At 39.5% G+C, this 14216-nt stretch overlaps 1 protein-coding gene across 1 annotated transcript in view; it reads right to left on the bottom strand.

Moving 5' to 3' along the window:
• dock1 (dedicator of cytokinesis 1) overlaps positions 1–13246 on the bottom strand; it is a gene marked incomplete at its 3' end in the record, with an annotated part of 157184 nt that extends 143938 nt beyond the window's left edge. The window contains exon 1 of the mRNA XM_079845555.1: positions 13066–13246. Coding sequence (XP_079701681.1) covers positions 13066–13108 — 43 coding nt within the window. The 5' untranslated portion in view covers positions 13109–13246. The remainder of the gene's footprint in view (positions 1–13065) is intronic.
• Positions 13247–14216: the final 970 nt, after the last annotated feature.

The following is a 14216-nucleotide window of genomic DNA, read 5'->3' as shown; positions in this document are numbered from 1 at the left end:
CTAGACGCTGATTGCAGATCATAAAAAGCCGAATGATATATATTCACATATCGGAAAGGTTTCATGTGGTAAGCCTGTGCACAAAGAGTAATTGGACAACACATTTTATTGTTCATGCATCAACACAATGCCTCCATCTCTCTCAGCCAGCCATCTTTCTGAGGAGCTCTCAAAGCAAACTTCACTTCCATTCTTCTCAATGCCTGAATGAATGGAACAACCCACACTCACACAAGGCCTATCAAAGCGGCTTTGGAAACTCCTACGGGACGTAAGCAGAGTAAGCAGCACACCTCTCTCAGAGAACACTTCCTCAAATACCAAAGGACTTACACATGCAGAGAGACGACGGTGTGCAGAGAATCCAAAAAAAAAAGAGGAGGTGAACTTAACCCGTTACTGTCAAAACTCAAAACCATAGACTGACAGATCTGAACAACCATGCACTTTTATGTGGCTTGGCTTGTGTTTTAAACATGCAGAACTATGCAGAAAAACTACTTTGTCTTAGACATCAATGAAAATTCAACTTTAGCCAATGCATTTTGATGTAGTAAAACGTTCAGTTTGAACAACAAACCCAACACTGAGTGACTCTCTGCGTTTAATCATCTCCATTCATCACAGTCTCTCCAGTCCAGTTTAAGTTATTTGATTCAACATCAGACTTTGAAAACCACAGAGTTGATCACGGAGTATGAGTTATGACTGATTTTAGGGTCTTCCTGAGGGAATATTTGATCGCGACCGACGCAACAGAGGCCCTGTTTACACCTGGTATTAAGATGCGTTTCGGTCGATCGGATCATAATTGGACAATGCATAAATGGGGTCTAAAACGTTTTGAGCTTGCCCACTTTCAAACACTTCCAGAGGGAGTCAAAAACGCATTCGACCGGATTGCTTTCGTAGTGTAAATGCTCATGTGGTCGATTGTGTTCAAACAGCGCAAAATACATTATGGGACGTGCGTAGCCAGACGTGATTTAAACTCTGTCGGCTGGAAACCAAAGTTTGGTTTGAAGACGAAAAGCGTACCAAGCACAATGTTCTCTCACCATTCCTGATTTCTAACACTCACAGCGTTCGGCTGGTCTTGCGGCTCTCAGGGCAGAAACTAAAGCTGATGCTCTCCGTGTTTTTCCATCATCTCCTTTTGCATTCATATGCAAATTGGGCAAGCTTATTTTGTCCATTAGATCAAAAGATCTGAAAAAAAAAAAACATACATTTACCCACTCATAGACCCTACCCTCAAAGAAATCAGGACAGAAGTGGTTGAAACTGGACAAAAGAGACAGATTTAAACACCAGGTGTAGGGCTGGGCGATAAATCGATTTTATCGATTAACTCAAATAGTTTACGTTGATTTTTTTTTAATGAAAATCAGGGGGGGTTTTTAACATCCGCCGACGTGCCCCTCATGGCCTCCTGTAGTTCTGAATGGGCTCAGCCCGCCCCCCGCGGGTTTGCCAGAGACACACAAACAACACGGACGGTGTCATCTTATAACATACAGTGTCATTTGTAATTGGTTCGGGTTTTCGGCGTCAGTCGCAGAACAAACAATACCCCGCTGCAAAGTGTGTTTGAAGTCTGAACGGAACCACGCTAAAGCCCCGGGTATACTTCACTTACCGCGCCCGGACGCGTCACACACGCAGTCCTGTCCGCGCGTCTTTCAATACTACACAACGGATGCGCGCGGATGATCGCGTTCGACACATGCGCAGTAAAAAAGTTAAAAAGTGTAATAGTCTTTTTTTTTTTTATATAATTCCTTTATTATTCACTGAAGCTGTTGGTCAGTTCAGTGAGACTATAAAAGAACAATGTTAACCTATATTTAATAAGAGCAGAATATTTACATTTTCCCTATACTTTTTTGAACATTAGCTGTTGTTAATAAAAAAAATAATTGTATCTGCATATCAATTCATAAACCTTTGATATGTATATTGCAATATATATGGTGGCAATCTATTCTGTGAAAAATCGGGTTTTATTCACATGCTGAAAGTTTTGGTCCCCAGGTATGTGCTACCAAGCCAGAAATATTTTACATAAACAATATAAAGTTAAAACTTGTTTCAATTTCTTTGTTATCTGGAGATTTTTTTTAAGTAGGAGAAAAAAAAAAAAGATTTAAATCTAAAATCTGATTTTTTGTGAAAAAAAAATCAGGGTTTTTTTTTTTTTTAGGCAATATCGCCCAGCCCTAACCAGGTGTAAACGGGAATGTGTCTCCCTTGGCTACTTGTGATCCGATCGATCAAAACGCATCTTACTACCAGGTGTAAAAACAGGATCAGAGTCTGGCGCAGGACAAGTTTTGAATTGCTGAGTGTGGGAGCAGGAGGGAAGGTACTGATAAGCAGGAGAAAAAATTGACTTGTGTGCTCCTGCTAAATATTAATATCTAATAATAACAGCAAGCACAAGTCTCTCTCATTGGAAAAAATTAGAGCTGCAACTAACGATTATTTTTTCTGTCGACTAATCTAACGATTATTTTTTTGATTAGTCGACTAATCTAACGATTATTTTTCCTGATTAATCGACTAATCTACCGATTATTTTTTTCGGTTAGTCGACTAATCTAACGATTATTTTTCCAGATTAATTTTATGATTCTTTTTTTACTGATTATTGTATTTCAAAGAGGGTAGTGAATTTGTATATTTTAACATGAAATCAAAGAATGATGACAATATTAATTGTATTTCAGGAAGGGTAGTGTACATAGTATGCCATTTTATAATGAAATATATGGACACAAGAAGCATTTTAAACATCATGTATAATGATACTATTCATCATAAAATGTATACAGAGTAGGCCTAATTAGGAAAAGTTGTTTACTATAGTAGTTGAGTATGATTTACTTATTGATTTGTGTCAATAGTAAATGAAAATGCACTTGTATTTATCTGCAAAAGGTTCACATACAGGAGCTGTTAATGTATAACAAGTCGTCTATTTTGAAGATATACATGTGCATAAACAACGACTAAAGCTGCCAGAAGTTTTTGCCCAAATTTCAAAGACATATTTAAATGATTAAAGCTAGAGGCATATCTTAACTTTAATGTTACTTTAATCATGTAAACTACCTATATAACAGCATGTTATTATGCATATGTGTTTGGGACAGAGGTGAACCAGGTCGCATTTACAGCAGATATATGCAGCCCATAATAAATAAAAGCACGAGACGTACTGGGGTCGGAGAAGAACACCGGAAAATGTGACCGTCTGTTGCAATACACGCGCCACGGTTCAGCGAGACAAACACTGGCAGCAGGGTTGCCAGGTTTTCACAACAAAACCCACCCATTCCTTACTCAAAACTAGCCCAAAACAAGCCCAATCGCGTTTCGGGGAGGTTCTCCGGTAAACATCGCGTTCGGGGGGTTAAATATGTGGGGGTTTTTTGCAGGGCTGCCTGCTAAAGTTCTCATTCCCGGGGATAAATATCACATAATTGGGATCGCTTCAACCCGCGGACATGAGACACAGCCCGCGGCAACAGTGTAGAAGTAGCCCAATTCCGCGGAAAAAAACACGGACTTGGCAACACTGACTGGCAGTGTGAAAGCAGAATCTAACTGGACCAGGACCAAAAAAATCTGCATGGACCTCTTCCTATGGGCTTTTGCTTGTGTGGGAATGGGACAAAATGAGAACGTTCGGGGCAAGAGCGAGATAAAATAGAACATTTTTGGTGGGAGATGGGACAGAATCTTCTAATTCAAGACACACCCAAACTCCTTTGTCACATGACCCTCAGACCCTGTTTACACCTGGTATTAAAGGTGCGTTCACGCCATGTCATAACTGTAATTACTTACGAGATTTCAACTTGTAAAAAGCGTTCAAGTCCTCATAAAGCTGGGAATTTTTGGAGAGTTTATATTTGTACCACATGACCAATGCAGATTTATTTAGGCACTGATAGTGCTACCATAGAAAAGCACAATTCCCAGTCTGAGCACGTGAACAGCTCTGAGTAGAACGTCACATCATCTCGAAATTACGATAATAACAACATGGTCGAAATCGAACCGCAATCGCGATTTGGGTTATGTGCAATTATGAAAGCGCAAAGGCTGCAATTTTTATAAAATAAATAAATGCCCAGCGTGTCAGTGAAAAGCGGCTCTGTGATCAGTAGTAAACGCTGCTCCGTCTGAAAGACTGCGAGTTTGAGTCGCTTATAACGTGCGTTTGAAAAAGCAACACGTGTCAAACATCTTCACAAACTAGCAGTGTGAAGTGTTCATAAACCTGTTGTCCAACAAAATACGTTTAATAACACGTTTTAACTCACTTCATATTATCAGTCGAGCTGATGTGGCTTCTTATCACAGAATGTCAATCAGCACTGCATACTTTATTATTATGAAAATACCAGAGAAGGCTTGAAGAACTCAAATACACCATATCTTGTCGCAGAAGTATTATCTTCATGTTTATAATTAATCAGTCAAAGCGTTTCTATCTTCGTTTTACTCAGCCTACAGCGCGAGCTTCACTTTAGGGATTTCCCATAGAGACAGAGCGTATTTAGGCCACGCCCACACCGGGGGGGGGGGGGCAATCCAACGCTCTCCACTGACTTTGCATTGCGTGAACCTGCCTCCTTGTCATTTCGGACTTATAACAAAAAACAGAACCATGTCTAAAAGCTGCTATGTGACAGGGTGTACAGCAAACAAGCTAAAAAACACAGAAATAAGTTTTTATAAGCAAATGCTTCAGCAGGAAGAATGGGTACATTTTGGGATCCTGACACTCAGTATACCTCAATATGTCTATGTGTGCAGTAAACATTTTGTCACTGTTAAGTCAAATATCCAAATGTCAGTTTTATATATTATATTTACTGTCGCCGATCACGTTCCCCTCTAGTGGGTGTAGTTCTCAGTGTAATATAACGTGTCGCGCTATGTTTCAATGGCCTGAATCCACTTTTTTTGTCCTTAAACACTCGTTTTTTGGGTCAACGGCTTATAAAAACTTCTGGGTTTTTGGTTCTGGGTTTTATTTTAGCTTGTTTGCTGTACACCTTGTCACATATCAGCTTTTATACATTGTTCTGTTTTGTGTTATTAAGTCCAAAATGACAAGGAGGCAGCCTCACGCAATACAAAGTCAATAGAGACGGTTTGATTGTTTCCCCCCGGTGGGCGTGGTCTTCAGATTATGGCACGTGTCGCTCTGTCTCTATATAGTGAAGGGATTTCCTGAAAACAAACAAACGATTACTTCTTCTGAGGCAAATGTGGAGTTTCTGCTGGAGGGCGCCCTCTGGTTTCCAGTATGAATTATAAATTTATTTAGAAGTATTTCTTATTATTATTTTCTACCCAAAAGTTTGACAATCCATACGTTTTTCTTCAATGTACAGGAGTTTTAATCCCCACAGTGGATGCATAAGAGGCTTATATTTAATATTAAAGACATAGACTTTAAGAAATTGATATCACAGATAAAAAGCACAGAATTTTATAATAATATATTTTTTACAATAAATCCTTAGACCTTTCTAATGATTTTTAGTCATAGGCTGTCTGCATATTAACAGGTAACCCATAACTTATTTTACAAAAAAGAAAATTCTAGTAAGTTATAATCATTATTATTATACTGTTATATTTATTCTTAAATGCTATTTAAAAATTTTAATAATGAAAATGTTATTGTAATAGTAATATTTCTTACTGTTACTAAGCAATAATAATAATTATTAGGGGCCAAGCACCGAAGGTGCGGGCACCTATTGAAATCGTTAGATTTCTTATTATTATTATTCCGCCATTGAAGTCTATGGCAGCCCATAGAACCGCTTGCGGGAAAGTTTTGAAATTTGGCACACAGATAGAGGACAGTCCCAGCATTAACCACACCAATTTTGGAATCTCTAAAACAATCCCTCTAGCGCCACCACCTGTCCAAATTTTGACTCATGTTTTTGCTAATAACTTTTGAACCATAAGGACTAGAAACAAAATCCCCCTTTTCCCTGATTCCTTGGCTCAAGCCAATTCGATTGCACCATATGACGTCATTTTCCGTCATAATAATTTTCCCGCCATTTTTAATTAACCGAAAAACCTACTTTTGCGAACTCCTCCTAGGCCTTTGCTCCAATTTGCACGAAAATTGAACCAGATCATCTCCCGACTATGCTGACCAAACCGTATTAGACTCGAGATGATTAGTCAAACTATTATTAAATAACGCTCGAACGAAATCGACAAAGTGCCCACAAAAATGAAAGTCAGGCTCTATCTCCGCAACGCTTTAGCATATTCTAACCAAACTTGGATGTGTGTTATGCCAACCGTGACCTGAGGCTGCCTGCAGCGTTTTGGCGCATTGCCACCTAGTGGTCCAGAGATACAAAAATTTGATATTTTTTATTATAACTTAAAGGGGTGGTAAACCACGATTTCACTATTCTAACTTTAGCTAGCGTGTAATGTTGCTGCTTTAGCATAAACAACATCTGCAAAGTTACAACGTTCAAAGTTTAAAGCAAAGGGAGATATTTGCTTTTAAAGAAATCCATTTCTAAGAACTACAGCAAACGGCCAGTAGGCGACTACAGACATTCCTCCAGGGCTGCTGACATCACCAGCCCCAATATTTACATAAACCCCTCCTCCGAGAATATTAAATAGGGGGGGGGGGGGGCGCCATTTTGTATCGCGGCGCTGTTGTGGTATAGTTAGGCTGGAGTGTTGTTGCCGCAATGCCGAGGAAACGCTGTTATTTTCATCCGGATTGCAGGTCTGGGGTACTTGCTTTGTTCAGCCTTCATAGGGACGGGGGTGCGTTGCAGTGCGTTTAACATACAGCATGTTATATGCACGTGTGTATGAGACAGAGGGAAACAGGCGCGCGCGGGGCTCCCGCAGCACATTTCACGGAGGAAAACTTTCACAATGTTCGCGAGTTCAATACAGGATTTGCACAACGGCTTGACCTGAAAGCTGGATTTACAAACAGAAGCTGTTTACGGGCCACAACCTGTAAGTCTGATTTATTTTTCATCGATGTGTTTCCTGTAATAGGTTAATTGTACGTTGTAGCAAGGAAGTAAACAGATGACAACACTGTTCTGCAAACCAGTCTGTTAAATGCTTATTCATACTTAACGTTATCCGGCGAACACCTATCGTTACAAACACTAACGTTAAAATCTCAACAGCGAACTTGGCATTAGTGTAAATGATTCTTTGATTAGAGCTTTTATGTATTATTTATCTACAGGCATGCCAAACATGGTTCTGTGTGTGATTTGGCTAACTTACTAGTAAAGCCAGTGTTTAGTGTTTTGGGTTAATAGTTCTTGCGACAGATATTTGGCTATAATCGTTATAAAAATACAAAAGTAACAGTGCCATTCAGTAGTGAACACTATAGATCCGCAGTCTTTACTCATTAGGACTGAACAGGTTCTGCTCGATCATCTTCACTAAAATGTTCTGGGTCTGATTCGTGTGGTTTTATTGACGCCATCGTTTCTAATACTGACCAAAGCAAAGTCTACCGGTAAAGGTAAAGGCCAATTTATACTTCTGCGTCGAGTGCACGCAGAGGGTACGGCGTACCCTACGCATAGACGCGTTGGATACGCCGTACCCTACGCCGTAGCCTGACGCGCACCTCTCCAAAAATGTAACAACGCGTCAATTCTACGCGGACCGCAAGCGCTGTGATTGGTCTGCCAGAACCCTTCCCTCAGGTCAATAAATAAATAAAAAATCTGCGATAGGAGTGTGTGTGTGTGTGTCCAGAAATTGGATGATAGTTCCTTACTTCTGCTATAACACACTATTTTGCAGTCCAGCGATTCTTTATGGTAGTAAATAAATACATAGATCCGCTGAATATAGTTTATTTATTTTCTCATTAAAACCAAAGATGTTAATCAGTAATTGTATATCAAGAACAGGGACACATTAGGGTATATTTCGTGAATGAAGTCTCCGCAACAACAATCGCTTGCTGAGCCACCGCTGCTGAAAACAGCGGCCACGAGCTCCACATGGTTTCACAAATGCATTCCAGCGCCAGATCGCCTTATTTAACTTTACTAATCAACTAGAGATGCTTAATTTGTATTAGATACAACAACTCAAGCTGCAAGAAAAGCCGCTCTCTCACTGCTGCTGATATTCCAACATGAATGTACAGATTCTACACATCAAGCTGCTTCTTCTTCGGCTGTTGTCTTGATTACACCAACATGCCCGAGGACACTGCCTTCTAGCGTCTGCATGTGGAATTGCACATTGACGCAGACAACAGCGCAGAAGTATAAATGCTCACGACGGCGTCGGCTACGCGCGCAGCCTACGCTCGACGCAGAAGTATAAATGGGCCTTAAGGGCCGTGACGTTTCCAACAAACGTGCACTGCGGTTAGCGAATCACAACACACTGGACCAGCTAACCAATCTGAGCCCATTGCGTATTTTTGAGGGATTGGCTTCATACAACCCGGAAACCATCAAACCGTTTTACAAGGAGGGACAGAGCAGTGTAGAATAAAGGTCAAATATATGAAAAATAATGTTTTCTTTTTTTAAACGAAGCATGAACACATGTTACAGTGCACCCCACAAACACAATCAAGCCTTCAAAACAATGTGTTTTACCATCCCTTTAAGAACGCTTTAGCCAAATATCACAAAACTGGGGCACGTTCAAAGCTCAAACCGGTGTGCAACGTTTTGCTACGGTTTCCGGTTGAACGTCATGTTTCCTGGAAACGGTGTGCAACGGTGTGCAACGGGTTTGAGATGCGTTTGATCTCGTTTGGTGGGTGTGTCAAAAATGACAGCTTTAAATTAAAGAGACAGCTCACACAATGGAAGTAAAGTTGTTTAATGTGTCCGCTGGTATTAGAAGACATGATTGTCGTAAGAGTTTAATATATATATATATATATATATATATAATCAACATGATGATGTATTTATTTATATCTTTAGCTTAATTGCAAGGCAAGTTTATTTATATACCAAATTTCATATATGGTAATTGCTTGACATAAAGTGAGAAAGAAAATACAAGCTATTAAAAAAGTAAGAACTAGAAATAAAATGATTTAAGTTAGAATTGATTACCAGGAGATGAAAAAGGTTCATTAAATGGGATTGGGATGTTGTCTTTTATTCTGGACGGCAAGGGTAGTGATTGCATGTATTTTGCAGTATTAAACACGTATTTATATCGATTTCATCAGGCTCCGAAAATTCCACAAAAAGAACACAAAGAATGGCCTTCTCGGCTGCCATAGTTACAACTCTTGCGTCAACAGAACAGGGTGTTCAACGCAGCACCGTTACCGTTTAAAAAACGTTTTGCAACGTTTTGTCGGGGCTGAACGCAGCCCTGGTCTCTTTAGAGTCGGGGCATCACGCCGAGCCATACCATACCCAATTTTCCCATATCAACCATTTTGGGCGTCGGCCATTTTGAATTTTGTCACAAAGTGCTATGTTTTACAAACGCTTTGGCGTATCATTACTAAACTCGGTGTGTTTCTTCGTCACCAAGTCCTGAAAGTACTCAAAAAGTTTCAAGGCAGCGCCACCTTGTGGACAAAAGTTATAATGAATATTCCAATAAAGCTAATAACTTTTGATTAAATTTGACTATTGGCATAAAACTGGTTTTAATAGATTCCTTGGGTCATGCCAAGAACATAGATCCCAATTTTACCATATTTGGTCAAACATTCTGTTCGCCATTTTGATTTCCTTCAGAAACCTACTTTTTCGAACCCCTCCTAGACTATTTACCTGATTTTCACCAAAATCGAATCGTAACATCTTCAGACCATGACAGCAAAAAGTTATTAATTTCGTGTCAACAGACAAAACCGTTTTCATATACCGCAGCGACAAAGTTGAGCCATGATGCCAAAATGACTCTTGAGACTGTATCTCTGCAATGCTTTGACATACTGACACCAAACTTTGCCTTTGTCATCTCACTCTGACCACACCACATCAATTTCATTACTGCGCCACCTATTGGTTGAAAGTGACAAACCATTAAATCATATTATTAGTGACTGTATTTATGATTTTTCAGCCATTATTGCCTAAAATCATCTTAAAATGCCTTTAATTGCTCATTGTTGCAGTTGGTCTAACTCTCTCAGCCATGTTGGCATGTCTTGTCTTGTTCTTTGCGCTTGGCCCCGTTAATGGCTGCTCGCAGCTATATTTATTATTATTATTATTATTATTATTAGCCATATTAATATATAAACACAAAATGTTATATACACACTTTTCATTTGTAAAAATAAAAAATAATAATAATCACATTTTAATCGCAATTAGATATTTTCCCCAAATCATGTAGCCCTAGTGTTAACGTATCAAAACATAATATTAATTTGTTACATTTTTATAGCGATTTTCTAGGTACTCAAAGCGCTTTACATATAGAGGGGGGGGGGGGGTCTGCTCAACCACCACCAATGTGATGATGCGACAGCAGCCATATTGCGCCAGAATGCCCACCACAGCTGATTGGTGGAGAGGAAACCGTGATGAAGCCAATCGGTATATCTGTATATGGGGATTATTAGGCGGCCACGATGGACAGAGGCCAATGGGCAAATTTGGCCAGGATGCCAGGGTTACACCCCTACTCTTTTCCGAAGGACATCCTGGGATTTGTAATGACCACAGAGAGTCAGGACCTCGGTTTAATGTCTCATTCGAAGGACAGTGCTTATTTGACAGTATAGTGTCCCTATCATTATACTGGGGCATTAGGACCCACACAGACCACAGGGTGAGCGCCCCCTGCTGGCCTCACTAACACCTCTACCAGCAGCTACCTAGTTTTCCCAGGAGGTCTCCCATCCAGGTAATGACCAGGCTCAGCCCTGCATAGCTTCAGTGAGAAACCAGTCTTGGGCTACAGTCACAAGAGGCAGGTCAAGACGACTCACATTTACACATGGTATTATCATCATGAATCTCAAAAGTGTCTCAGATAAGATTTTGAGAGATGTTTTAGAATGCTTGCCTCACTCGCTACATTAGTTTATCACTTAATAATTCATTTATATACAGCAAAAAATGTTAGAAAAAATGATTGTAATCCTAAATTGGATGTTCATCATACACAGAACAAATCGGTCTATTCTGAAATTTCACCAGCACATCATGGTGTATATCAAAGAATGATGCAATGTATAATAACACTATCTATATACAAATAAGTCAGTACAAATCCAAATTAATCAAACATTTGCGTATAATCTGGAAGCAGTCGGAAATGATGCCCCTTTCATCAGGAACAGCACACATAAATGTGCTTGAACATGTTCCTCTTACCTGCCCTAGTGAGAAAAAGCTTCACCTCAGTCTAGTGCACTTGAGAATTTAAATTACACCAATACGGAGGCAAAACTATTTAAACATTACAGAGTGAAATTCAACCACCCTGAGGGTAAAAATATACACACACACACACACACACACACACACACACAACAAAGACTAGACATTTCAACACACCGCCTCGTGCTCCTTTCAGCTCAGAGTGGAAGTCACTATAAATGCGCCGAGCAACACAAACAGGTAGAGACCACAATATTTCAAAAGAGCTGAATAACTCAAGCAGAACAGAAGTTTCAATCCAACATGAACGCCGGAGATATTTCCAGTCTGCGTCAAGGAGAGCAGATAAATCCAGAATTATGGGCTAGACGGAGTTTGCTGCCAATAAAAGATCTTACTGATCCAAACATTTATTGCAACCCATAAAGTTCTTCTCCGGTTGAGATGGGATTAAGATTCTATTATATCTTGAAATGATCCCTAAACTTTCTAAGCAAACTTCTGGTATGTAAACAACTATTATGGCTGTTCAAGGAAACAGTCCGGTTAGAAAAACACCAAAAGTATCATACAGCGCAAAAATGTCATGACTAATAATGACATGTCAAGGCAGAGCTGTCAATCACAGCTGGAGGACTGGGGCAGCACAATGAATAGCATGTCAACAATCCAGCCTATCATTATATACGAGAAGGAAGAAACGCCTGGAAAATGTGGCCCAACTTTCCTTCACTGCTGAGGCGTTTGGTTAACATCTAGTTCTAAACATGTTTGGACAGATACGGACCAGGGACATAGTACTTTTCCTGACTTAAATGTACAGCAAGTCATGAGGAAACTCAGGAATGATGAAAGACATGAAACTATCGCAGATATGTTGGTAACAAGTTGCCTGAGATAGCCTAAATTAAATCATGACACCTGTATATTAACACTGAGAGCTGACCAATCAGAATGAAGTAGATTTAAATGTGATATCTGCACAAAATTGCTCTTTACATTCATTCTCTATATTAAAACACCCAGATAAGAACAAATAAACCTAGCCCATATAGTATAACGTACAGTAGCCCAATAAAATGTGTTTGTTTACATCAGGCTTCCCACGCATTTCCATGACTTTTCCAGTAATTATGATGCTGGATATGGATTTATAAAAGTGTTTTAACAGAGATACCCTATAAATATCAGTGAGTACCCAAGAAAATATTTCAGGCCATGTATATAGATTACAGGAAATCACAGTTTTTAATTATCCTAGTATTTCCAGGTTACCCATAACAGTAGTATCCCCGAAACACAAACAAAACAACCGGGCGAAAGAAAGCAGCAGCGGCTGTTGAGAATATTCCTCTGGAAAACACAACACGAGCGAAAACTTGTTACAAAGTCTCAGCGCGAGAGCAACAATGAGCAACAATGTATCCATGAGTTCCATTCAGGCCGCCGCGCAGGAAACACTGGAACTAGGCGCGTCTGTGTCAATCTCACACACACACACACATCTCACATATATAACAGCGCTTTGATTACACCGTCCCACGACCATAAAACACTTCAGCACAAAACATACTCAAATAATCCAAACCAGCCTGGAAAATATAGAAACTCAGCATTTGTCCCAAAACTTTTATAACAGGACTAAAAGAAGTTTTGGTTCATGCAAGTTTGCTTCTTTACTCACCGACTCCGTACTTCTCTTTTTTCGTGGGCACCCAGCGCGACATCCTCACTGATGAAGGTGTTGTGAGACGCCCGTGAGTGTTGTTGAAGTCGCTATTCCAAATATATATCCAGAGTTTTTCCACACACTTTTTCTTTTCTCTGTAGGAGTGGAAAGACTCATCTAGCCGCCATTTTCCACCATCACTGAACTCATGAACCGCGAGGGGGAGATATGAGAAACTTTCTGTCATGTGGGACGCCAGCGTCACCGGACGACCGGACAGTCCCTCGATCACAAAACAATTACCATGGTAGGTATAATCTCGGCCACAATACCAGAGTAAAGTAAGAGTAACAATAAAACATTTTGTGACTTGGTATAATGGGTATATATTTATGTTCCAGCCAGGAGTAGCCTATATTTTTAATAAAACGCACAGATTTATTTTATTTTCTATTATTATTATTTGTTATATGGAGGTCACATTAAAATATATGCATGGTATTCACGTTTTAAATATTAAAGGTTAAAGAAAATAAATAATTTCAGTAGCCTATATTTTTGTATGATAATTATACATTTTTACTCAAAACAAGACTGTCTCTTAGTTGTGGCGTCATTCCCGCATTGGGTTTTTTTTCGAAAGTCAACTTTGTAGCAAGGAGACAACAGCGTCAGTGAATAACATGAGATCAAATATCTCAGGTAAATATGACTTGTGAAAGGAATATTTCACAATATATATCTAGTCACAGCGTCAGTGAATAACATGAGATCAAATATCTCAGGTAAATATGACTTGTGAAAGGAATATTTCACAATATATCTCTAGTCTTGTATGTAATGTAAAATATATTACAATGCATCCTAAAAATACACCCAGTACTGAACAACACAAAGTAATTCCGTAAATGTCAATTTCACCACAAAATGTAGTGGAAATGTTCATGACTTTCATAAAAAAAATGACAGATTCCTCCTGTGATGTGCAGGGGTTGGACAAGGTAACTGAAACACCTGGTTTTAGACCACAAGCATTTATTAGTATGGTTTTGGGCCTTGTTTTGTGGCCAAAACAGCATCAATTCATCTTGGTAATGACAGATACAAGTCCACGGTTCACAGTGGCCAGGGGTTTTCGAAACAGGGCCTAGGTCACTATGTCATGC

Source organism: Gobio gobio (assembly GCF_949357685.1).
Source record: "Gobio gobio genome assembly, chromosome: 20".
NCBI classification, from domain to species: Eukaryota; Metazoa; Chordata; class Actinopteri; order Cypriniformes; family Gobionidae; genus Gobio; species Gobio gobio.
The sequence above is the reverse complement of the archived record's forward strand: the minus strand, read 5'-3'. Positions and strand labels throughout refer to the sequence as shown.